The sequence below is a fragment of the Haemorhous mexicanus genome, chromosome 23 (assembly GCF_027477595.1).
Source record: "Haemorhous mexicanus isolate bHaeMex1 chromosome 23, bHaeMex1.pri, whole genome shotgun sequence".
NCBI classification, from domain to species: Eukaryota; Metazoa; Chordata; class Aves; order Passeriformes; family Fringillidae; genus Haemorhous; species Haemorhous mexicanus.
In genome coordinates, this window is record NC_082363.1 from 4,380,385 (window position 1) to 4,403,900 (window position 23,516).

The window sequence follows — 23,516 nt, forward strand, 5'->3', positions numbered from 1 at the left end:
CCCTTGGCACCCACAGGGGCAAAACTCATTTTAGGTAAGGCAGGAGCTCCTGCTCACGCTGAGCTGCTGGAGGAGGCACAAGCAGGCACTCTGTGGCTGCCCCCCAGCCATGCTATGGTGCATGATAGGGCTGCAGTCCCCAAGGAGGGACAGAGCCAATGCTTTCCCTCCCCTGGGTCAGGCATGCAGGGCAAATGGGGCATTATTTCCACAAATGCTTTCCCTCCCCTGGGTCAGGCATGCAGGGCAAATGGGGCATTATTTCCACAAATGCTTTCCTCCCCTGGGTCAGGCATGCAGGGCAAATGGGGCATTATTTCCACCAATGCTTTCCTCCCCTGGGTCAAGCACCCAGGGCAAACAGGGCATTATTTCCACCAAGAGCTGAAAGCACCAAAGCTGTTCTCCCTTTCTGTGGGAGTTGGACACGTTTTGGCCTTTTCTCCGTCGCCCCTGCCAGAACTTCTCTCAATCAGCAACCCAGGCACATCCCCCAGCAGTTTGGGAAATGCATCCCTTCTATAAATGACAACAGATTATTTAAGCAACAACTAAAGCACTCTGACTGCTTTTTAGTTTGCTGGCATTAACGTCAGTCTCCTCATATATCTAGGGAACGGATCCGGGATTTTCTTTAAAATGGTGGAGAGCAGTACAAAAATAGAAGCTTGCTTGTCTAAAATAAAGTTATGTGTTTGAAAGGGCTGGGAATTGTTTTTTAATCACAGGCGTCTTTCTTCTGGAATATAGTCTGCCATCTATACATTCTGCTCTTCCACCCAATTTCTCAGGAAAATGCAGCAAGTGTGTTAATAAATAATTTATAAAAACATTACAAAAGATAAAGCACTGCTGCTAAAACATTTCCAGCCTTTGACACACCAGTTCATTTGTAATCCTCTTTGCCTCCCCTTCACAGGAACATCAGCAGAGGGTTCGTGCTGTTGCTCTCACAGCCCCACTTCACCCACCCTGCAGAGTCTCTGGTTCAGAGGGATCCAGCCCAAGCCACAGCTCCACGTTATCTACTGGAGATTTCTGTCAGGAAAATGTTTCTCATGGAAGCAACATCCTGATTTACTTTCACTATCTCACATGAAAGGATGGCTGCAAATGCAGGTGTTTGTCCTTCCCCCAGCAGCACAAGCTGTGCTCTCTGTGACACTCCACAGGGTGGTTGGGAGCAGGATGCACAGGACCCTTTGTTTCTCTTACACAGTTTCTCTGAAATTCACTTTCAGGAGTCAGTGTGTTAGGAATGTGACCAAAAAAAAAAAAAATCAAAATAATGAAACTGGACAATTATTACAAGAGTTCACAGAACCCTTGGAATTTCAGTTGGACTGAGCAATAATTTTTGCACAGCTCCACCAATTCCATGAGTATTTCAGATCTTTAATGAACCCTGAAAAACATGATGGGAAATCTTGAGACGTGGCTGTTCCAGTGACTGCAGCAGCAGGAACACAGCAACGAGCACAGTGCCTTCAGAAGAGCTGGTGAGAAGATGAAAGGAGGGAAAGAAGAGAGCATCCTTCAGAGAGACAAAGCCAAAGGCATGTTAAGGAAGCATGAAAAGGGTATCCACAACTTCCTCATCCTCTGAAAATGCTCGTGCATCGTGAAGCCAAGTGGTAACACAAGAGGACTGACGGCTGCATCCTCTGGTACCAAAAGCACCTCTGCTGCTGCAGCTCAGAGCTAAATCTACTCAGAGGACCCTCCTGCTCTCCTGGAACTGCTGTTTGGTCTCCCCACACAGTCTCCTCTCCAGCAGAGCTCCACATGCACACAGGGCACTGGGAACAGGAACCACAAGTCTGCTCTGTGAACACCCTCCTGTATCCCAGGCATGCTGGGGATGTGCAGCCACACTGGAGGTGGTTCAGTACCACAGACCATGCTCTGCTGTACTTCCACACCACTTCATTTCATCACACAGGCTACAACACACTTTGGGAACAGGTGCCAGCATAGCAGCAACAGTTTACAACCCTGTTAGCAAAAATGCACAGGCTCCTTGTGCTGAGGCCTCGCTCCCACCCCACCCCCCAACACACAGGACCCAGCTGAGTGCCCATGTGCAGCACAGCATTCTCTGTGCTTTATTGCCCAGCCACTTTTATTTTACCCAAATGAAAAATAAAAACCCATTACTAAGCAAAAGTCTTGAGAAATTTTATGAGATTGTAATGCTTCCAATTTATGTTGAAAAAGCCCCAAATCCTCAAGCTGTCTGTCGCTGCTCCAGCCAGGGAGGCAGGAGATGCTGCTGACACAGCACAGCACAAGTGATCAGAGAGGGAAATGCTGCTCTGACAGGGTGCTATCAAAAATAAATGGGAAGGGCTTCCTCTTGTTCAGGGCATAATGGAAAACCATGGCAAAAAAATATAGAACAAACAGTAAATTTATGCAGGACAGTGACAGATGTCATGTAGAACATTTTAAATGAGTTTTAGGTCTTGATATTTTCTGCCCACAGCTTTCAGACAAGATGTATTTTAGGAAGGGAACACACTCAGGGGGCATCAAGCATCAGTGCAGACACTCATAGTAATAAACTGCTGAATATTCAAGTGTATCAGAAGGAAGAATTCAGGAAAAAAAAAAAAACAGAGTAAAGAGAGAATATTGCAAAAGCCTCTGACATTCAATCAGTGCTTACACATACTCTGCAAGGCACAGCTGGTGCACAGAGAACCACAGGAACAGTAATTAAATACCACTACCCAAATACTGCCCACCACCAGTGCTCCCCCAGCATCTCCCACTTGCTCCTTCTGTGGCAGACATCCTGCCTGGATATTATACCTGCCATGACTGCTGATGTCCCTGACTTTCTCCTGCCATTTCCTACCCTACAGAGAAGTATTCCATGACTTCCATGGCTGCTGGGAGCATCCTGTGAGTGTGTGAGCAATAAAGATGAAATGCAGTTTTCCCCCAGGCTCCCAGAGAACTGGATTATCACATTTCAGCAATTACTGCAAACACTGGATTTACAACAGGGCTCTGTGGAGCTCTGCTGTGTCCCTGTGCCTGCCTAGCTCAGCCTGCATCCCACTCTGCTTCCTTGGCTCACCTGCCAGAGCAGTGCCACTGCCACTCTTCTGCACCAGCTCTGAATTATTCAGTGAGCAGTTAACGCATGTGCAATGTGAAACAGCTCTCTGCCACCCCTCTCCAAGGCTTGTTAGTCTTCATTTGTTTAACTGGCCAAGAGGTCTAAATTTACAAGTTTTTAGCATGATCCTATAGCACAGTTTATGTACTTCTTAATTAAGAAAAAGGGCAACACTTTTAAAATATGTATTCCCTCCCATCCCCACAGCACCTGAACAGCAGCACTAAAGGAGGCATCAGTGTCTGCTACAGGTGGAACACGATGAGCATCCAATGAGCTCAGCATCTGCAGCTGTGCAGCACAGGAGGGGGAGTGAGCAAGGGGCCCATCACAGGCCATGGGTGAAGGCAAAGCCTCTGTAACCCTGGCAAGCAGCAGCCTGCCCAGAAGCCTGGCAGCCAGATTAATTTTCAGTTCCTGGGGTGCCAATTTCCAACACACAGAAGGGAACACTGCATCTCCCTGCTCAGCTGTGCCAATGTTTGAAAATCATCCATGTCTGAGAATCCACATTTTGCCTCCATTAGTCAGCACAAGTACAAACAGGGGGTTTTCTTCTTCTTTTTCCATTGGCACAAAATCTGGTAGTATGCTGAAGCTCTAACATGGGCAGCCTGAGTCCTGACAGTGACAAACCAACACACTCAGAGTCACAGCTGTGCCACAGCCTCTGCAGGGGGCTGGGACCTGCCATCACCCACATCTCAGAAAATACTTCAGCAGCTCTGCTCCACATTCAGTGAACTGTAGACAGCCAGCAAACAAAGAATGGAAAACAATAAAAAACTGAAGTTCTACTGAGGTATTCCCCAGCAATCTGTGAAGAGGCCACCCACGTCCTCATCCCCATCTTCTTTTCTGCCTGTGTCACTCAGCATGATCTCATATTTCTAGAGATCAGATAATCAAAAGAAAAATAGAAGCACTAAATGTAGGAAACCACCATGCTTTCTTCATTCAGGCCCAAGAGTGAGTGGCCAAGAGAGCATCCATGCAAGAGGCTGCCAGTGCCCAGGTCTGGACCATGTCCAGCAGGAACGTGTCAATGCTGGCTTGGCAGTTACAGCACCTATTACAAATATTAAAGCTCCTTGGGGTAAGGCAGCACCTAAAATCCGTTATCAAGAAAGCTTGAAATGTCTCAAAAATGTGAAACCCCTTCAGAAAAGAGAGGTGGAGGCCCCATGCAGCAGACCCCAGCCACAGCTGCCAGCACCATGGTCTCTGCCAACAGCCTAAGAACTTCCAGCAGAGACCCAGAAAACTGAATCTTGCAGTTCCAGATGACTGGTTCTCATTTCTCATCCCTCTGACCAGTCTGCAGGGAGCAGGCACATCATGCACATCATGTCAATCCTAAATGACAACACAAAGTTGTTTAAGTAAGAAATTGGACATCACCATATAATTAATGGCCACGGTGCCATGTAAATGCATGAGAAAGGCTGTGAGTCCCTGTGGCTGGTTGGAGTCCTGGCCTTTACACTGAAAATGTGAGGAGAAAAGATCAAGAACATTTGTGTGGGGATTTTTAATCAACATCTAACCTGACAGTAGGATTTGGAGGAAGATCATCCCATAAACATAGATGGCATCACAGACTAATTGTTTTTACTCCCCATTGACCAGACACTGCACAGAGAGAGCAGAGAGAGTCCCAGGAAGGTGCTGCATGTCTCCCCAAAAAAAGGGAAAGTCACCCATGTGCCTCAGTGAACTATAAAGCTAAACATGTTACACATTGCCCTGGCTATACCTATTTTTGAATACCAAACTCATTTACCAGCGCTGTTGAAGTGAAAGCTTCTGAAGGAGATGCACAAAACACCTTCTGTCTCTCTGGTGTCACTGCTCCTGAATTCACCATGGAGCTGAACACAAGCAGTGTGCAGAGACAGAGAAGTGTCATCTATTCTTGGCCAGCTCCTTTCTGCTGGCTGCATAACCTTGAGCGCATGACTGAAGGATGCCCGTTAGTGCCTGGAGATGCTGCCATGAATCACAGACCCCTCTTCCTCCCACAGCCAAGGCACAGCATGTCCTTGTTGAGGAATACCAGTCTACCACAGCCACAGTGAGATGTCCCGCAGCACATTTTATAAATAGGCTTCTAAGAAATGTACTTCCCATCCTCTTGATAAAAAGTGATTACCAGAGCAAAGAAAATGACTAAACATTGATGCACACCCTGTGAACGTGAAGAGCCAGACCCTGGGGACAGCTCAGAGATCCTACAGTGCTGCAGTGCAACCCATCAGGGAGATGCTGGCTGAGTGCCACAGCAGCCAGGGCCAGCAGCACTTCTAGGGAGCACATCACAATGAGAAAAAGTAATACAAAACTCAAAAACGAAGGGGAGAGAGGTGACCTTTGGGGCCAGGAGCTCTCGAGGAGGACAAGCACAGCCAGGGGAGCTGTGAAAGAACAGGATCGATGCAGTCACGCTGTGTTTTCAGAGGAGCCACAATTCTCCTCTGAGAGGTGCAGTGCTGCTCCCACCACGGCAGCCAAGCATCTCCTCTTTCCTTGCACACAGCATTTTTATGCCACAGATGCAAACAGAGCTGAGAACACAGAGATATCACAGAGGAGGGTGACATCTGCTGCGTGTTTCCTTTGATTATGTCCATGGTGTGGGCACCATCCTCCGTGGGTTGTGAGGGGTCTGTCCTGCCCCAGTGACAGCAGCAGTGCCTTCTTTTTTAATATGGAAGTGCAATTGCAAAACCAGGGAGAAACAGGAATTCTTTTCCATTTGCTTCTAGAAACAGATGTCACTTTCCTCAGACTTGTTTGTTTTCAGGACCATGGGAGTTTAATCTTTAAAACAATATTTTTACAGTACGTGTCAAGTACCATTTCATAATGAAAGAAAACAAATTACTTCCACTTTGTACACCATAGTAACCAGTCAAGAATGTGAACAGCTCCTCAAAGGTGGGGTCAGCAAACACCCCCCGGGCAAATTCCCACATGAGATCCTTCACACACCCCCACAGCCCCAGGGGAGCTGCCCAAACCCTGTGTAAATAAGAGGAAAATTTGGCTTGACTCCTCCTGGGACTTTGCTGTTCTCACAACAGCCAGAAGAAAAATCACTGAGTGACTTCAAATACTCCCTGGAGACTAAATATCTCACTGGAGGAAAGCAGATCCACTTCAGGGCCAGCTCCAAGGTTCACCCCAAACTCAAACACAGCCCCAGGGTTCTCCTCAAAGTCAAGCACAGCCCAGGGCTGATATCTCCCCCACACCACAGCATGCTTGTGCAGCATTCACTTCTCTGCCTCCTGCCTTGCTTCAGGATGGAACAACACAACCAGAAACCTCCAGAAAGTCTCACTTGAGCCAACTGCATGTTTAGAGAACACATGAGCTGGCATCAGCTCCATATTGCTAGAGAAAATATACAATCCCTCCAAACAGAGACATCCAAGTGAAAGACCCAATTCCCTTTCAGACAGACAAAATCCCCCAGACAGTAGAACACAGGATGCTGATCTCCCCCCTGGCAGCAGCTGAACGTGGCTGCAGCAGCTTGACCAGGTGACCCCAGAGAGAGAACTCGTTGTCATCCTACCTGCAGAAGCCAGTAGCACCTTCTGTGAAACGTGGGGATGATGGAGGAATGGACATAGCAGCCATACAGGCACTGGGGACACAAAAAGAGAGAAAGCAGAGTCAGGTTAGTGGAGGAACCATCCCGAGAGGCTGTGCTGGGGATGGGGCAGCAGAGTGACCCACAAATGGAGGAGATTGTTCTGCCCTGGGTCTGGGGCTGGTGATGCATAGCTGGTGATGCACAGCACAGCACTGTGGTGTCAGCACTGTAAGTTTTGCTCCAGGTCACAGAAGCCCCTCCTTGACAGTCCCTGCCATGCTACCCCCACCCAAGGGTGCCCACCCTGTTGTGGCCAGAGCCACAGGGGCTCCCTGCTCAGCACCTCGGCACAGACAGGGCTGGGCTGGGGGCTGCCTTTGAATCTTTGCTCCATCGTGGTTTTATTTTTTTGGCAAATACAACACGTTCATCTCTTTTGCCATGGTTTATCTCCTGGGTATTTCAACTGAAAACATTGTGTTTGTAAACTGAAGAAATTGCTGTCAGATATTTTAGACAGCAAAATGCCAAAATATAGTTCATTTCTTTTCTTCTTTCTTTTTTTTTTGTTTGTTTGTTTGTTTGAGGGGTTTTTGTGTGGGTTTTTTTTGTTTTGTTGTTTTTTGAGGTTTTTTTAAAATGAATTCTACTTCTCTGATTAACTGAAATCAGCAAAGCCGAGGAATTCTTTCTGCATGAAAAAACCCCACATTTCCACTATGTGAAAACTTTTTGGTTGGAAACCGAGCCCAGTGCCAACCCAAACCCACAGAACTGGTTTTAATTGCAAAGATCCTGAGTGCAGAGGGTTGCCTGTGCTGCTGGACATGTGCACTCAGTGAGCACATGGGAGGCTGCAGCAGTCCCCCCTCCCCAGGATCGCTGCTCACAAGGTCGGCCTGAATTAAACAGGATTTAAGGACTGGCTGCTATCACTGAGTTATTTTTAAAACAGAAATGACAAAGATTAATAATGTTTTTAAAATGTGTCAAGGGTACATTCTACACACTGAAATGCAGGGAAGAAAAACAGAGGAGGAAAAAAGCCCTGCAGAAAATAATCCAAAGAAAAGCTTAACATTTAAATCCCTCCCGAGGGTTGGAGAACAGCTGCCCTGACAGTGACTCCTGCACATGGCACTGGGGGCTGCATGGAAAGGACTGCAGGGTTCAGTTCTGCTGACTCAGAGCAGGTCCCCCCACTCCAGAAAGCAGCTTGAGAGGTGCAGCATCTCCCAGTCCAACCAGCTCCCCAGCGAGGGTGGGAAAGCTGCTCTGGTGCCTGGAGCAGCCTCACAGCAGCCAGGGACCACCTTGTGAGATATGTAACAATCTATTCCAGCCCCCCCTGACTTGCTTCCCACCCCAATTTGCTGTGGAGTCGATCGAAACTTTGCCCTGATTAAAACAGAAGCCAAGGCTGGGCTCTGTGCAGCTCGTGGGGCACAGCAGGCGGCAGCTCTGCCCTCCCTCTCCAGAGCTGTCTCGCAGATAATTCTAGAGCTGTCAATAATGAATCACACAAAAGCCTCCCACCTTCATGAAACTGGTTCTCAACATTTCAGCAAACCATTAAAAAAATCCTAACAGCTCACAGAGTTCAAAAAGCACACAAGATGCAGAAGGGATTTCTTAAATTTTTATTTTCTTTTTTTTTTTCCTCCCTGGATGGATGTTTTTAGGCTGGATGTCCTAACCTGGGCAGCTGGGATGAAGGAGACCCACACACTGAGCAAGCTCCTGGCCTTGGAGAGCCAGCAGGGATTGTCCCCACAGGCACAGAGAGGTACCACAGCAGCAGAGCAACACTGCAGGGGTGAAACAGACCCTGGGAGCCCAGCACACAAAATGAGTGATGACAGCAATAAAAACGACATTAATTTTGGGGTAAAAATGCATAAGAAAAAGTTGAGGATATAAATAGAAACCTGGGAAATCTGTGTGTCATTGGTTTGGAGGATTTTCAAGATTAATGGGTTAAGCTCTGTGGGTGACACAATCTGCAGCTCAGCACGTGGGGGTTGTGGGGAGGTGGGTGCAGGATATTCCTGCACTCAGATCTGCTGACCCCTGCCTTTGGCCCTGGGATGGCCCAGGGCTGCTGAGCAACCAGGCAGCTCAACACCCCTCTGCACCTAATGAGGAGAGTGGAATTACCACCCTGGCCAGCCAGAGCAGACACACAGCCAGGGCAGAAGGAATACCTTTAGCTAAAGCAGCCTTTAAAATAAATTCTTGCTCAAAACAGGCAAAGGGGGTTTTATTAGATGTGTTTTCTTTTATTTTTTTTAAATTATTTTTTAGTGGGAAGGTAAAAGCTGCAGAGGCCTGTGTGTCTGTGGAGATGTTAATGCCAGGCTGGGCACTCAGCCAATGCATTAAGTGAAATCGAATTCCAGAAACCAGCTTTAATCAGCAGATTTTTAAGGTTAGAACGACTCTCTCCTCTGCAAGGCTTGCCAAGGTTAATTCTGTCCTGAGCAGGCTGAATTAATGGGCTGGACAGAGGAGAACATTTTTTTTCATGATTCTCTTTTAAGTTTACAAAATCTCCAGGAGAAGAGAAAAGGCATTTTGGAGCAGTGTGAGGAGGAACCCCACCTCAGCAGCTCATTGACTGCTGTGTGGAGAACACTGGCATCAGCCTGACCCCAGAGGAGCCCTGAGCAGCAGCAGCCAAGGGACACCCAGCTGTGGGGGTGCTGTGGGTGCCCATGGAGGTGGCCCTGTGGTCCCATCACCCATCAGGGAGTGTGTCCTTGTGCCTGGAGATGACCCTGTGTTTGTGGCCAAGGATGCCCTGAGCACAAACCACGTCCTGCCACCGTGGGGATCCCTCCTGTGCAGCTCCCTGGGATGAGACCCCCCCCACCTGCCCCAGGTACCAGCTACAGGCACCTTCTGAGCAGCCACACACACTGCTGCTGGAGGGTCTGGCTCTGCCAGCTCTGCTGCAGCTCATCCCTTTACAATTCCAGGGGTAATTAAAGAGGAAAGGCTTTCTCTGGGCAGCAGGGGAGAGTGTGCAATCACAGCTGCCTGCCCTGCCATTTGTATGCAGTGCACATTTGGCATTACCAAACTTCTGAAAACTGGAGGAAGGCGGTGGGGGGGGAATATAAAATCAAATTATTAGTGGATTTTTTTTTATCCTGAGCTCCTTAAAGTGATTGTGGCTTATTTAAAAATAATACAATAATGCTGAGGTGTTCTTTCTTAACAAGCATACCTTGGGAATGGAACTAAGAAAGCAAGAGAATCAAAAATTCAAGATAGGGTTGGACAGGCTTTGAAATTCTTCTCCCTGGTGAGTTACACCAGTGGATATTTTAAAAACCCTAAAAACCGCCTAGATTTTGTTCAGATTTTCACACTGAATTCCCAATTCCCTTAATAAGAAGCTAAATCAATCTTTAGAGAACAAATCACGTAAGACCTATGGCTGTACATTATTAAAATATACTTGAGTAATTTTCTGGAGGGAAGGCTTCAGCTTTCAACAGCCCAGCAGCCTTTGGACAGCAGGAGCAGGATCTGTGCAGGTTACTGGGAGAAAAGGACCATGCCCTCTTCTCCTGGCTCCATGGTGGCACTGGGCAACACGTGCTCAGCCCAGCAGCTGGTCAGCTCCCTGGTACATCCCCCTGCTGCTGGGATCTCCCTCTCTCAGGACTTTTAGCTGGTCAGAGTGACTTCGACATAGGTTAGAAAGTTTTTTTTCTTAGCTCAGCGGTCGAAGAAGGAGTTTGAATTCTTCAGTTCTCCATCTTAAGGTTGTTTATTGTATCTCATCTATAAGATTTTTTCTCCTGTTCAGCTGGGGTCTGCTCAGCAGGTCAGACAGAGGCACTCTGCCTGCCCCCAGGGCAGTGTTATCTTTTTGTACTAAAAACTAGTGTACAATATTTACAGTAACTTCCCAATACCTATCACCTATGTTAGACAGTGAGCTTCTACTCTAAACCAGTCTAAAAGTGCTAATAACACAGCAGAAGATGGAGGCCAAGAAGAAGGAGAAAGGCTGGACACACTTAGATTCTTCTATTTTGCTCCTTGAACTTCTGTGCTAAAAAATCTATTTTTCACTTTGTGATAAATTCACCATCATTCTACTTTAACTTTTGTGGCTTGTAATTCTTCATATAAAGTTGGTAATTGTTTTTTCCAAGGGCTAAATCAAAGGCACAGGGGTCTGGGGCTCTGTGCCAAGGTCTCTGAGCCCCCTGGGCAGGGGCTTGAGTCTTCTAGGGCAGCCAGAGGAATCTCCTGGGTTCTGACATCCCTCTGTAATTACTGATCACTCCAGAGCTTCCTCACCAATTTCCATCAGGGAGCAGCACACTGCTGGCAGTAGCAGCACTGCTGCCATGGATCAAACCTCCGTGGAAAGCCATGAGAGGGGTTGGCTTTGTTCCTCTCAGCATCCTGATGACAGGGTACAGGTCTCCTGAAGCAGAGGCTGCATCTGAGCCCAACCATGCTCTGCTCTCACCCTTGCCTGCTGTAACCAGCACACGTACCTGGACTGTCTGTAACTCTTTGTTTTTGTCTTGTATTGTCCTAATCCAAATTGTCCAAATTTTTATTACTCTCATTTTATTACTATTTTACAAACCATTTTATTACTATTAACCTTTTAAAATTTTAAAAACAAGTGGTTGGCGTTTTTCACAGAGGCGACAGGAGATTCTCAATATTCCCCCGTCCAGACTGGCCCCAGTTCAGCTTTTTAAAGCAGCAAACAGGGAGGGGAAACCATGTCTGAACCCTGGGGAATCCCCAGGACCACAAGACTGCCACCAGAGCTCTTATTTGGACTTAAGTTGTGTCATAATATAGGAATGCATCCAAAATTTCCCATTACTGCTGCAAATCAAAACCAAAACGCTGCTAACCGTGTTTTCTCACTCATCATCTTGGAGAAACACAGATATTAGACAGGTTTGGATTTTCCTCTGACGTTCATAAATAGCAACTTTGATTCAGCAAAGCACAAAACCACGTGCTCAGATCTCAGCCTGGGCTGAGACACGCTGCTGGCAAGGTTCGCCTTTTATCGATGTCAACAGAACTTAAGCAATTGCTTACAGTTTGCCAGGTTGGGCAAGGAGTGCCTGGTACTGACAGCAGATCCCAAAAACATTCTTAACATTTCTAGGCAGCTGCAAAACCCAGAGAACCTGACCCTTCACTTTTCAGCTGTGGCATCACAGCACAGCTCTGTGCAGCCCTGGGCACTGCCTGCTGTGCAGGCACTCAGCCTGGTGCAGGCATTTCGGGTTTAATCCTGTCAGTTCTTCTCCTGACACATTTCAAACCCCCCCATATGCCCTCGATGTCACTGGCAGCCATACCCAGGTAAGAGTTCCTGGACTTGAGCCCAGGGCTCTCCTGTGATGGTTAATCAAGGGAGGAGAGGTTACACAGCCAATGCATTGCAGGACCTCGTCACTTCTGGTGGTTTTTGTTAACAAATATTGTTCTGTTTACCTCGGGACTCGTTAGAAAGCAATTTTTGAAATGTTCAATATTTAATGAAATATTTAAATGTTTAATGGGTTCTTTTTCAAACCCTGCGTGGGTTGTGGGGTTCTGAAGTCTCTGCAAGGATTGCAAGGTTTTCAGTTTCTCACTGTTAGAAATGAATCCTCTAATGACATTGGCTTAACGACAGAAATCGGCGTACATGGGGACTGATGCTTCCACAGGCAGCAACACCCATTGCCCAGCCCACTGCAGGATCATTGGTATGCATCCCCATACCCCCACTGCAGTGCCTGCCTCTTCATAAATGCATATTTCTTTATTAATACAGGGATACTTTAATCTTAGCCTAATTTTACCTTTAGGGAAGCTCTATCCCGAGGCTGCCAGGAGCTTAGACCCTCCAGATGCAGTGGTGTGATTTGTATTCAAAGCAGCAGGTCTATCTGTCAACATGTTTGTCTCCCTTCTCTGCCAGCTCTTATTTATAATCCCATTCAGATTAATGAATGACAGTAGTTCTCATCACAAGAAATTTGATTAATCAATTTAAGTGCTTAATCACCCTGGCCTGGGTGAAAAGCGTAATGGAGGGATGTTGCCTGGATAGGGGCAAAGTTGTGAGATGTAGGAGGAAAACATCATCACTTTCCCTCATGAGCAGCTCGAGCCAGGAATGTGCACTGGATCCTTGAACAGATTACAAGCTTTCCAAGAGCTCAAAATTTTCCTAGGGCCAGCAGTCATGGCCAATTAGTAATGAAATATCCACCTCCTCATCTGACGCAGAAGGCTTCCTACTACTCACCTCACTCCCTGCTACCCATGTTGCTCAAACTGAACCCAAAAACTGTCAGTCATAAAACCCCCTGCAGGGTGCTGATGAGGATAACACACCTGGGCACCCTGCAGCATCCCACTCCCCAGTAGTCCTGCCCATTGCTTTCCTGTACTTCAAAGACTCTCCCAGCCTGGCTGTGTCACCAGCCTGAATACTCCAGAATAATCTCCAGGGTTTTCTGGAGACCTGGGAGGTATTTCAGGTGAGGGGTAGGAGCCAGGCTGAGCAGAAATCACTGATTTGTGGGACAGAGGCTACACAGTGTGAGCACTACCTGTAGCTGCTCTTGGAGATACTGTGAATGACATGATAAACCCAAAAAAACCCTGTAACACAGTTCCAAGCAGGCTGTGCTCAACCAGGTGTGCAGAATATGGGAATTCTCACTGGGAAGGATTCCCACATTCACCTCCACTACCTAAACTCAAAGGGACTCACCTCAGAGGGAGGTGACCCATTTGGAGCTGGGTACAAACAGGGCAGCACGAGCTCTGTGGACAGAGCATCTGATGACAGCTGTGTGCAAGGGATGACTGAGAGCAGATCTGAGTTGTTGGGAAGGATGAAAGTTTGACAAAAAAGTCTCACAGATATGTATGCTTGGCAGAACATTTTTTGAATGTAGAAGCTGAGATTGAAATAGAGATGGAAGCAAGTTTTAATGTAGAAGAAAAGAATTGCTGAGCCAGTCTTACTGGATAACTAATATGTTAGTTAGAAGGGGGTTTTATGGCTTAGAACCCACCTCAAACAAGAAGATATTTTTACCAAGCAGAAAGATAGCAAAGGCAAACAAGTCTGCCAATGTTGCAAGTAGAAAAAAGGTCTCAGAATTTTCCACTGCAAGAAAACTGAAAAACAACTTCTAGCTTAAACTGTAATGTACTGACTTTTAGTGGTTGGAGAAGAGTAACATGAATATGGTAATTACAGTAGTTATGATAGGCTATAGGTAAAAGTTAAGGTATAGATTGGTTCTACTGCATGAAGATGCTCAGCAAAGAAAAGTATATAATGCACTGTAACCAAAATTAAAGGGTCTCCAGGCCTGCCTGCAGCTGGAGCTGACAGCTGTGGGCACAGCTCTGTCACCCATGACCCTGAACTGCTGTAACACCTTGGATACAATAAACTGCATTTTGAAGAGCCCCTGGAGTCCCACATCTCTCATTTAGGCTCTTATTCTGGGTGACACATGCTCCACATGACAGCCAGGCTCCCAAACTTTCAGCTAAGGGAAGAGCATTCCCAACATCCCTGATATGAGTTATTAGGAGGAAAAGTGGTACAAGAGACTGCTCTGACTCCACAGGCCCATGTTCCAAACCAACACTGCCCAGATGGCTCTCCACTGGGATACAAAACCCACAGGACAGGCATTACCTGGGTCCCTAAACACCATCAACCCACAGAGCCTGTGCCACCCCACACCACCCTGTGCAAGAGCTTCCTGACTGTTACCACACAGTGAGAACTGTGGGCTGGAAAATCATGGAGTGTATTAATGTCACTCTGAAATATGACACAATACACAGAAGTATTTTATATTTATTCTCTTTTAGAAATGTTAGAAAGACAATATAATGAGAACACTGCAAACAAGTCAAGCATTTTCCTCCTAATCTGGCAATAAAAATGTCAAAGAAATGCCTAAAATCCTAATAGGAGAACAAAAAAAATAATGGGGTGGGCTATAACAAGGATTTACCTGCAACTTTACTTGAAGGCTTTAATCATGTCTCCTACAACATCAATGGAAAATCAGATACAAAGCTGTATGAACCACTAATGTCTGTGTTGGTTGCATCAGCTCCTGGGGGGCTGAGACTGAATGGATCAGGCAGAGGCTAATGAAGACAGACTGGGGTCAAAATATCTTTATATCTGGGGAAACTCTGCACAAAAGAAGGATTACTGAGCTGGTCTTGGTGGAAACTTGACTAAGGTAGGAAAGGCTGTGTCAAGAGCAGCACCACATCTCCAGCCCAGCTGCCTCCACCATGGCCATCATGGGCAGACTGCACCCAAGTGGGAAACCCGGTTATTATCTGTCTGATTCTCTTTTTTGGGAAAGAAAAAAAACCATCACAGCATGGGGGAACCAGACAAAATGTGACAGTGCCCTGGGGAAATGCAGGCTGAGGTGGTATTTCTGCAGACACTCAATAGAAACAGGACACATCTGGAGCAATCCAGGGCATGCAGGGCATGAGCAGATCACATGAGGGACGTTGGTCTGACATGTTCACTGTCTGTCTGACACAGGCAAATAAGGACAAGTCTAACAAATCCAACTTGCAGGAAATATATAAATGTCTAAGAGAACTTTTGGGAGCTATTAATTATACATACAGTTTTATCTTGGATTAATTTCGTGCTGGAATGGACAAGAAACCTTTGCTGGGATCTTTTTTCGGCAGCCCCCCTTGGGCAAAATCAGCCTTGGAGTTATCTGCAGACATCCCACACTGCAAAGGACTCAGGTTCTGGGTCCTGTTCTCTTTACTCCACTTGCTTACAATTAAGAGCAGTAGGTGCTGCAGTGAGTGACTCAATGACCAACACATGTCCATCCCTGACTTCAGGCTCTTTGCAAAGGTGGCACAGCTCCACTGCAGCTCTGCACAGCCTGAGCAGAGAGCACAGGGCTGTGCAGTGGCTGAGTGCTCCAGACAGGGAGCTTCCACTGGAAGCTGATATGGGAAGCTTCCCTTCCCATTTCAGGAAGCCATTTAAGGTTTTCAGTAGCTCCTGAATTCTGATAATTGAATCCAAGTGCATACAAAACTCAGAAGGACCTGACTTTCAAACCTCCTTCCAGAGAATCCCTTTATTAAAAAGCATTTACACAACCTAAACCAAATTATTATGTATGCCAATACTAAATCTTCCCATTCTGATTTAAAATCCCTACAGCCTCACTACTGCTCACAAGCAATGGCAGGAGCTACAGTAAGCAAGCATTTAAGAATGTCTTTCTGGACAAGCTGTTGTAGAAATACTAAGTTTATACAGCTTACAACCAACTTATCAATATTTCATTTCTGTCTCAAAAACCCAAACAGAAAAGCAGCAATTTCTCAAGTCTAGGGCACCAAAATTTACTGAAGATCACCACCAGCAAACAGCTGAGTGTTTCTGACGTTCAATAAGCAGTGAAAAGGTCAATGTTTTACTTGCATTAATTTTTTATCAGAGAAGGGAAAGCTCATTTTCATGACAGATAATGAACATTGGGAGGGGTCTGCTATGGCAAGATACACAAAATGGGGGTACTCTCCATATGAAGTGTATGAACCTCAGAGTCCTTGCTGGTGCCTACCTGAGGTGACATCATCACTGGGATTTACCTGAAGTGACATTATCAGTGGGACTTTGCCTTCTGAAAAGCTCTGCAGAGCTATTTAACAGTTATGTCACTTGGACAGCTGAGGAAGAAAATACAAAATACAAAAGCAAATATCTCCCATATGCCCTGAGACGTTCTGGAGGGTAGAAACAGAGATGGCAAGCTAAGAGCAAATTTTCTTCTTGTAAAATAATGGTGATTTCTATCACTGGCATTCAAAGTACAGCTGTCCAAAGAGGATCTGTCTATACATTGGCAATGAGTTATTTGCATTCTTTCAGGAATGGGACTAGGAGGCAGTGGCATCATGGACCTTGGGTCTGGAGCATCCCACTCCTTCCTTTTGGGTCACTCTGCCTGGGGCAGAAAGGCTGCAGGGCTGCCCTGCCAAGAGCTGTCCCTGCAATCCTCTGAGTGCACTGTCCTCCAAGAAACACCTGGAGTCCTGCCATGTACAGAACACCAGCCAGCACCTGGCCCTGAGACCCTGGAGCTCCCTGTGCCAGGACCCTGCTCCTGCAGCTCCCCAGCTGCAACCACAGTGCCCAGACACCACTGTGACAGTGCAGCCCCTTGTTTGGGATGTCACTGCCACTTCTCCTGCACACAAACTGACCCAAAGGAATTGACTTTCACTGTAAATGACTTGTCACCAGCATCTAATAACAGATCTGGGGGGCTTTGAAGATTTATTAGATGCAAGGCTTCACACAAATGAATCGTAATGGGATCTCACACATCTCCCTCCAACCTTTTGTACTCTTTGGTGAAAATGCTCACAAAACACATGAGTGGAATTGCAGGTTCTTTAGCAGGTCATGAGGGTTGAAAAGTCTCCCACAAATGCATCACTGGAGGTCACCCAGGCCACACTGTGTGGAGAGTGATGGTGGCAGCAGGGCAGTGCCTGGCTCCAGCACAGCCTCCTCCAGCTGCAGGGTCCCACCATCCCACGGCCTCTGGTGGCAGTGCACAGAGAAGGGGACCTGGCAGTCACAGAGCATTGACAAATGAAAGTCAAGTGATTAGCTGGTATGTTCAACAGTTTTGCTTCTAAAGTGCTTTCTGCATATTTTCTCAATAAAAGCAAGACAGCGCTGATGAGCTACATGACAAAACAGAACGCTGAATCATTTTTAGTACATCACCTCTTCTCATGCAGAGGGAATCTTCTGTCTTCCCCATCACAGCCAATTAGAGCATTCACAACATTTCTTCAAGGCTGACAGTGATTAGAAAAGATCATGAGACTCGTAAGAGACAATTCCACGCTTTTGTCATCAGGTCTGTTCTCTCCATCCTCTTGGTTTCCGGGTGTTTTACTGGCAATGGCTGAGCAGAATTTTGCTCAACCCAAACAATTTTTTCCCTTGACTGCAAGTACAAAGTGCAGCTTTGCTGATGTCAACAGAAAAGATGGTTTTCCTTCAAAACAGCAGGGGTGTGTCTGGGGTGTGGAACAGCAGCTCTGAGCCTTGTCCCCTGCTCCTGTAGAAAACAGCATCCTGGAAACCCTCTGTCCTTCTGCAGAGAAGGACACAGCTGGCTCAGGAAAGAGAACTGCTGGAGGATGGTGCTGAGCAAGAACTGAAATGTCATTTGAACATGAAATGAGTGACTATCTCAGCCTTTTTCAAGACTGAAATGGTGAAATGCCATCTCTTTAAAGGAGTCCCCTCTTACAAAACCTAGACCCATACATGGACACTTGAAACACTTTCTAAAATGTTCATTGGCTGAATGCAGCTCAAAAGGAGATCACTGCTCTCATGGGTAACTCACAGTGTCCAGAGGTTCACAGTGCTGACAAATCACAAGAAGATTCACAGTGACACATGCCAATTTAAACAGTGTTTGTTGCATTTTTGTAAGCAGAAGTTTTTCAGCATTTGGGAGAAAGGTGCAGACAGACACGCATGTGCTCGTTCACTGCCAAGAGAAAATGCTTTGCTGAGACTGAGCACTGGCTGCAGCACAAAACTGAACAGCAAGATTTTCTCTCGTTACTGAAACCAAGTTGAAGATTCAAGGAAAAGCAGAAGAAAACAGAAAATTCTAGGCTGCTTGCTTCCCAACCTCCCACTGACACCACAAAACTGTCATTAGAAATGAGTCCCATGGGCAGGCAGAAATCTGTTCCCTCGGCCACACAATCCATCATCTCTATCCAATACGCTGCCTGTAGGTTTACAAATCACAAGGAATTTACCAAGTGGCTTTCATAAGGAAAAGTGGACAATAAATCATCATCACACCGAAGCCACTCATGTAACACACAGCTTCATTTTCATGCCAAATTTCATAATGGGTAGCTGTAAAAAAATACAAACTCTTCAAAACTTCCTTATCTGAGCAGTCTTCAAAAATAATGATACAGTATTAAGGATGGACATTAATTAAATTTTTCACCTATTCCTTCTCAAATTCCTTGCTAACCTGAAAGGGTAGGAACTCGGCCCTCACCAGAGCCAAGGCTGCACTTTGCCCCAAAGAGCTTTTGAAAACAATTGGTTTTACTTGCATTAAGCTCTGGGGTCTGAAGGACAGGGACAGTCCCTCTGGAACTCCTGCCACTGCTGTGCACTGGCTGCAGCACCTCCTCAAACTTTTGATAAATCCTCCTCTGAAATGGCAATTAACACCTTTTGCAGGTCACTCCACAAGATTAATTTTCCAAGCACAGATTAATGAAAACGCAGACAGAAGTGTTTAGAAAATATTTTCCCTATTAATCTTCATCAGGAGCAGATTACCAGCAGGGCGGATAATGAAGACATCGGCTCGTTAAGGTGAGAGCAGGCAGGGAGAAGGACAGGGTTGTTCTCCCAGGCACCATAAGCAGCTCTGTCACCAGTTTGGCCCAGCACACTGCAAATTCCACAGAGAAATGACTCAGTCTATCCCAAAACACTGACTGGGTCCTACCCATGTGCTGAAGAGCAGCTCATAGGAGGGAACTGCCCAAGAATCCCACTCATCACAAACCCCCACAGCCAAGAGGTTCCAAGTTCCACAACAGGAGTACAGACAAACACATTTAAAACCTTCAGTCCCCTCAAATCCACCAACAGCAAATGCTACTTCTGATTGAAAGTTTACCCTTAGGACTGGGAGGCTCCTTTAACTTTTCTCTGCCACACACAGATCTTGAAGGGATGTTTAACTGAATTGGATAAAGAGTCTGAAAGTAATACAAAGACAATCCTGCAGAGGAAACCAGCCCCTGAAAGGAGCCCGTGGTCACTGCAGAGCTCATGGATGATGGCTCTGTAAAGAGGACTGAGGCTGGACTTTTTGACTCCCAGAACCCCTGTATTTCCCCAAATTACCAGAGAATGTTTCATGTTTCTTTCTCTAACAACTGTGTCTCATGCAGTTTAAGCAAACAAGAGTTTCTTTCCTCATTTTATTTTCTTTTCCAGCATTAACCCTCTTTCAAATTGAAAAATTCTCTTCTGCAGTTATTTTCACAAGCTCATCGCTGGCAATGTTGCATTTTGATGCAGTCTGGTTTGGGTTTAAAAAGAGCAAACGTGTCGGTTTAGGAACCTGGCAATGTTGCATTTTGATGCAGTCTAGCTGAGAGCCTGGTTTGGGTGTAGAAAGAGCAAACGTGTGGGTTTAGGAACCTTGCCTCGGGTAAGGAAGCACACTCCTGCCTGCTCACTACAGAATCAATCAAACCCGCACTTAATGGAAGGACAGGAAGGCAGTGGGAGGAGAAGCTGAAACCACATCCCGTCCTTTGTCAGCAGCACAAAGCTGCACTCCCTACCCTTCAAAACTCCTTGCAGGCGGGTGGGGAACCACTGCTGAGGCGCTGCGGGTGCTTCCTCCCGGCAGCTCACTCATCCTCCTCCTCCTCTGCCGCCCGCACAGCCTTCGGACCAGCACCGAGGGCTCGTGCCAGCTCCGAGCTGAAATAAACAGGACAGCTGAATGTAGTGTTAGCAAAGGTGACCTTCAAACCTTGCTGGTGTTTAAATTCATGTGCACCCCTCACGAATTAGCCATTACCTGTTTAATGTGAGGGATGCCTCTTCAGCATGCTGGAGTGTGCTTCATAATGTGAAAATATCGCAGCTTTCTGTCAAGGTTGGCTTGCAAGTTGAGTTTGTAATAAAAAGGTGTATCTCTAATGATGTCAAGGAAAAGAGAGGGATGGACTCAGGCTAAGCTGGATCTGACTGTGGCTGTCAAGACACCAACTCACTCTCCCTTGCAGTGCAGGGGAACCCAGTGAGTATAAAGTTTAATGCTACCCTGTTTAACGATATTTTCACTGCAACCGAACTGTAAAATTAACTGAGAACTAACATTAAAAAAAGACTTTTATTTTATGCTGATCATTAAGTAAGGAGGTTTCACACTTGAGATCTGTTATATTAAAGGGGGCTGAAATTGCTTGTATCAATTACTTTATTCTAAGTGGACAGACTTCTTACGAAATATTGAAACTGTTTTGTGACTACAGAGGAGAAAGCAGCCAAATCCTGGATGGGAAGGGATCACTGGTCTGTGGCTGCCAGTGCTGCATGGGGCAGCACTCACCTCCCTGTGTGTCAGGGTGCTGCTACAGACTCCAGGCTCAGCACATGGCATCATCCCACATGACCTCTGGTGGACCAGAGGCCTCATTTTTCTGCCACTGAAACAATCTTCTTCAGGTTCTACTGCCTAAAGTAAATGAAGGTGCACTCCACAGGAGCCTGGTAACTTTGCAGTTTACCTTGTCAGTAAATAATCTACGAGTGAGGTTTAAAAAATAACAAACAAAGGAGCTCAGAGGAACCATCCTCAGCATCACCCAGACACTGAACAAGTGCACATACACACAGAATGAAGGAAAAGACTGGTTAAGCAGAAAAGCAGCAAGAGCATGAGCAACTGGGAAAATGCATAGCCTTAAGTGAGTTCTGCACCAAACTGGCTGCTCCAGCAAGAAAAAGTGAAACACAGCCCCTAAAAACTGATGCACTCCTCTAATGATCTCACTGTGGCACCTCTGATACAGCTCGGTGCCACTACAGGTATGCAATTAATTACAGACCAGGTGTAATGCACTTTGCAAATGGAAATTCTATTAAAATGTGGTTATTAGTTCTACAAAAACATAATTATTAATTCCATTACTATTACCACCAACAGCACAAATCCAGTTTGAAATGCAAAACTCCTCTCAGGTAACTTTAGGGCACACAAAAAATGGTGCAAGGAAAAAAGTATTTGGAGGGTCTTCAGGCCATTAAAATTTTCCAAGCCCAATGCAACCCACCCAAAGACCTGTGCTTGCACAAGGGCACAGGCAGCTTTAGGAAAGTGCTTTTTTCTGCAGGTTGTGTGTTTTGTTGTGATCATCCTCATCATTCTCTTTTCTCTTTAACATACAAAAAGAGGCATTTTCAGTTGCAGAAGGTGCTGACTTTGCAAGATCAGGCTTGCCAGTGAAGTATGGGTTATCCCCGTTTATACAACTGCTCAGTGTTTATTTAAACACGAGCCAAAGCTCAGCTGTGTGAGGGGGACGAGCACATGGCAGTGCCAGCCATCCAGCTCTGCTGCTGGCACCCACGAGCAGAACTGCTCTTTGTCATACACCCACAGCCAGGGAGGCTCCATGAAGCCAAGCCCTAAATTTAGAAGTCATCATCCCAAAGCTGTACGTGAAACGATTCATCATGATGACAGCAGCAGCATGTGGAATGGAGTCCTTTGGAGAATAATGCAGACAGGTATTTCACAGCACGGTGCTGTTTGGAGTCTTGTGAGTACATAACTGCTTCAGAATGGGGGGGGGCTTTTCCAGGGTCCTATAATGACTAACCTCAAGTAACACTTCAGCCCATGCTAACACATAACAAAAATTGAATTATATTCTGAAGAGGAAAGAAAAAAAGAAATACAGTAAGAAGCAAAAGAACCTTCCTGCCCAGAGCGACCCTGCTGTGGTGTTCAGCAGCACCAACAGCTCCTGAGTGAACACCATGGGCATCCTCTGTGCTGTGCCAGCCCCCCTGCTTCTGTCCTTATGAGCCCTGCAGCACCTGACTTGCACAGAGATTCAAATTTTGAATGTGCATTCACCTGCAGCCACTCCTGCTCTGGTCATTCCTGTGCCAATGCCAGCCCTCATTTTACATGATTTTCACATCCCTACTTTATTTCTTTGACATTTGTAGATGGAACAATTGCATCACTTCCAAGCCCTGGTTTTGCCAGATTAAACAAGCTTTTTATTTCTTCTCATAAAACAGCCCATTTTCCTGATCTGACCTGTCATTTTCTGTTCTGCTCTGCACCAATGTCCCCTGAACACTGCACTCCTCCATTGTATACAGAGCTGTAAATGACACAGTACCACCCTGCTCATGGCCCCACAGTGCCCCACTGCTGCTGTTATTCCCTCTCTGAAGCACCCAAAGGACTGCACATGCCATAAGAGCCATTAGCACACGCTGTCTGAGGTTAAGGAACTCCAAATAACATTCAACAGTGTGTGGAAGCCACCCTAAATCGACTGATGAGAGATCAATTTTAGCTGGGAAGATCCTCCAGTGTGCAAAATGTTGGTAAACACAGGGAATTTAACTTGCATGGCCTTACCTGGCCTGCAAACAGGACATCCCCAGGCTGGGCAGAGGGAAATTAGAACACACCTCCAAGAATAAAAGTGATGTAAAAGCTAATCTCTCTCATTGCTGTATTCCCAGTCACAAGCTACATGTTCATTATCTTCCATTAACATATTGTGTCCTCTTCTTTAACTAATAAAACATTTATCTCCAAGGAAATTCTGCAGAAAAGACTGAATTTGCATACACATAATAGACATGTCAAAATATAAGATGCAAGGACTTGGTATTCCAGCTAGGAGTGTTATACATGGTTTGTGTGAGTTTCCCTGAATTCCAGAACAACTCCAGTGAATCCCATCCCTGCCAGTGGCACTGTAGGATCTGACTGCAGATCTGTTGCATTTACTGAGGATACAACACTGAGCAGGAACTGCACATTTGGGCTACACGTTTTGGGGCAATCACTCCCACAATCTAAATGCAGCTGCTGAATTGTGCCCTTCACAGAGGAAAAGCCAGGTGACAGTGAAGCACTAGGT

At 46.2% G+C, this 23,516-nt stretch overlaps 1 protein-coding gene across 6 annotated transcripts in view; it reads right to left on the reverse strand.

The window, feature by feature from the left end:
- The window catches only part of CAMTA1 (calmodulin binding transcription activator 1), a 242,332-nt gene that overhangs the window by 105,871 nt on the left and 112,945 nt on the right, over positions 1–23,516 (reverse strand). For all 6 annotated transcript variants that reach the window (XM_059866816.1, XM_059866815.1, XM_059866809.1 and 3 more), the window contains one exon: positions 6,708–6,779. In XM_059866816.1, the coding sequence (XP_059722799.1) occupies positions 6,708–6,779 (72 nt within the window). The remainder of the gene's footprint in view (positions 1–6,707; positions 6,780–23,516) is intronic.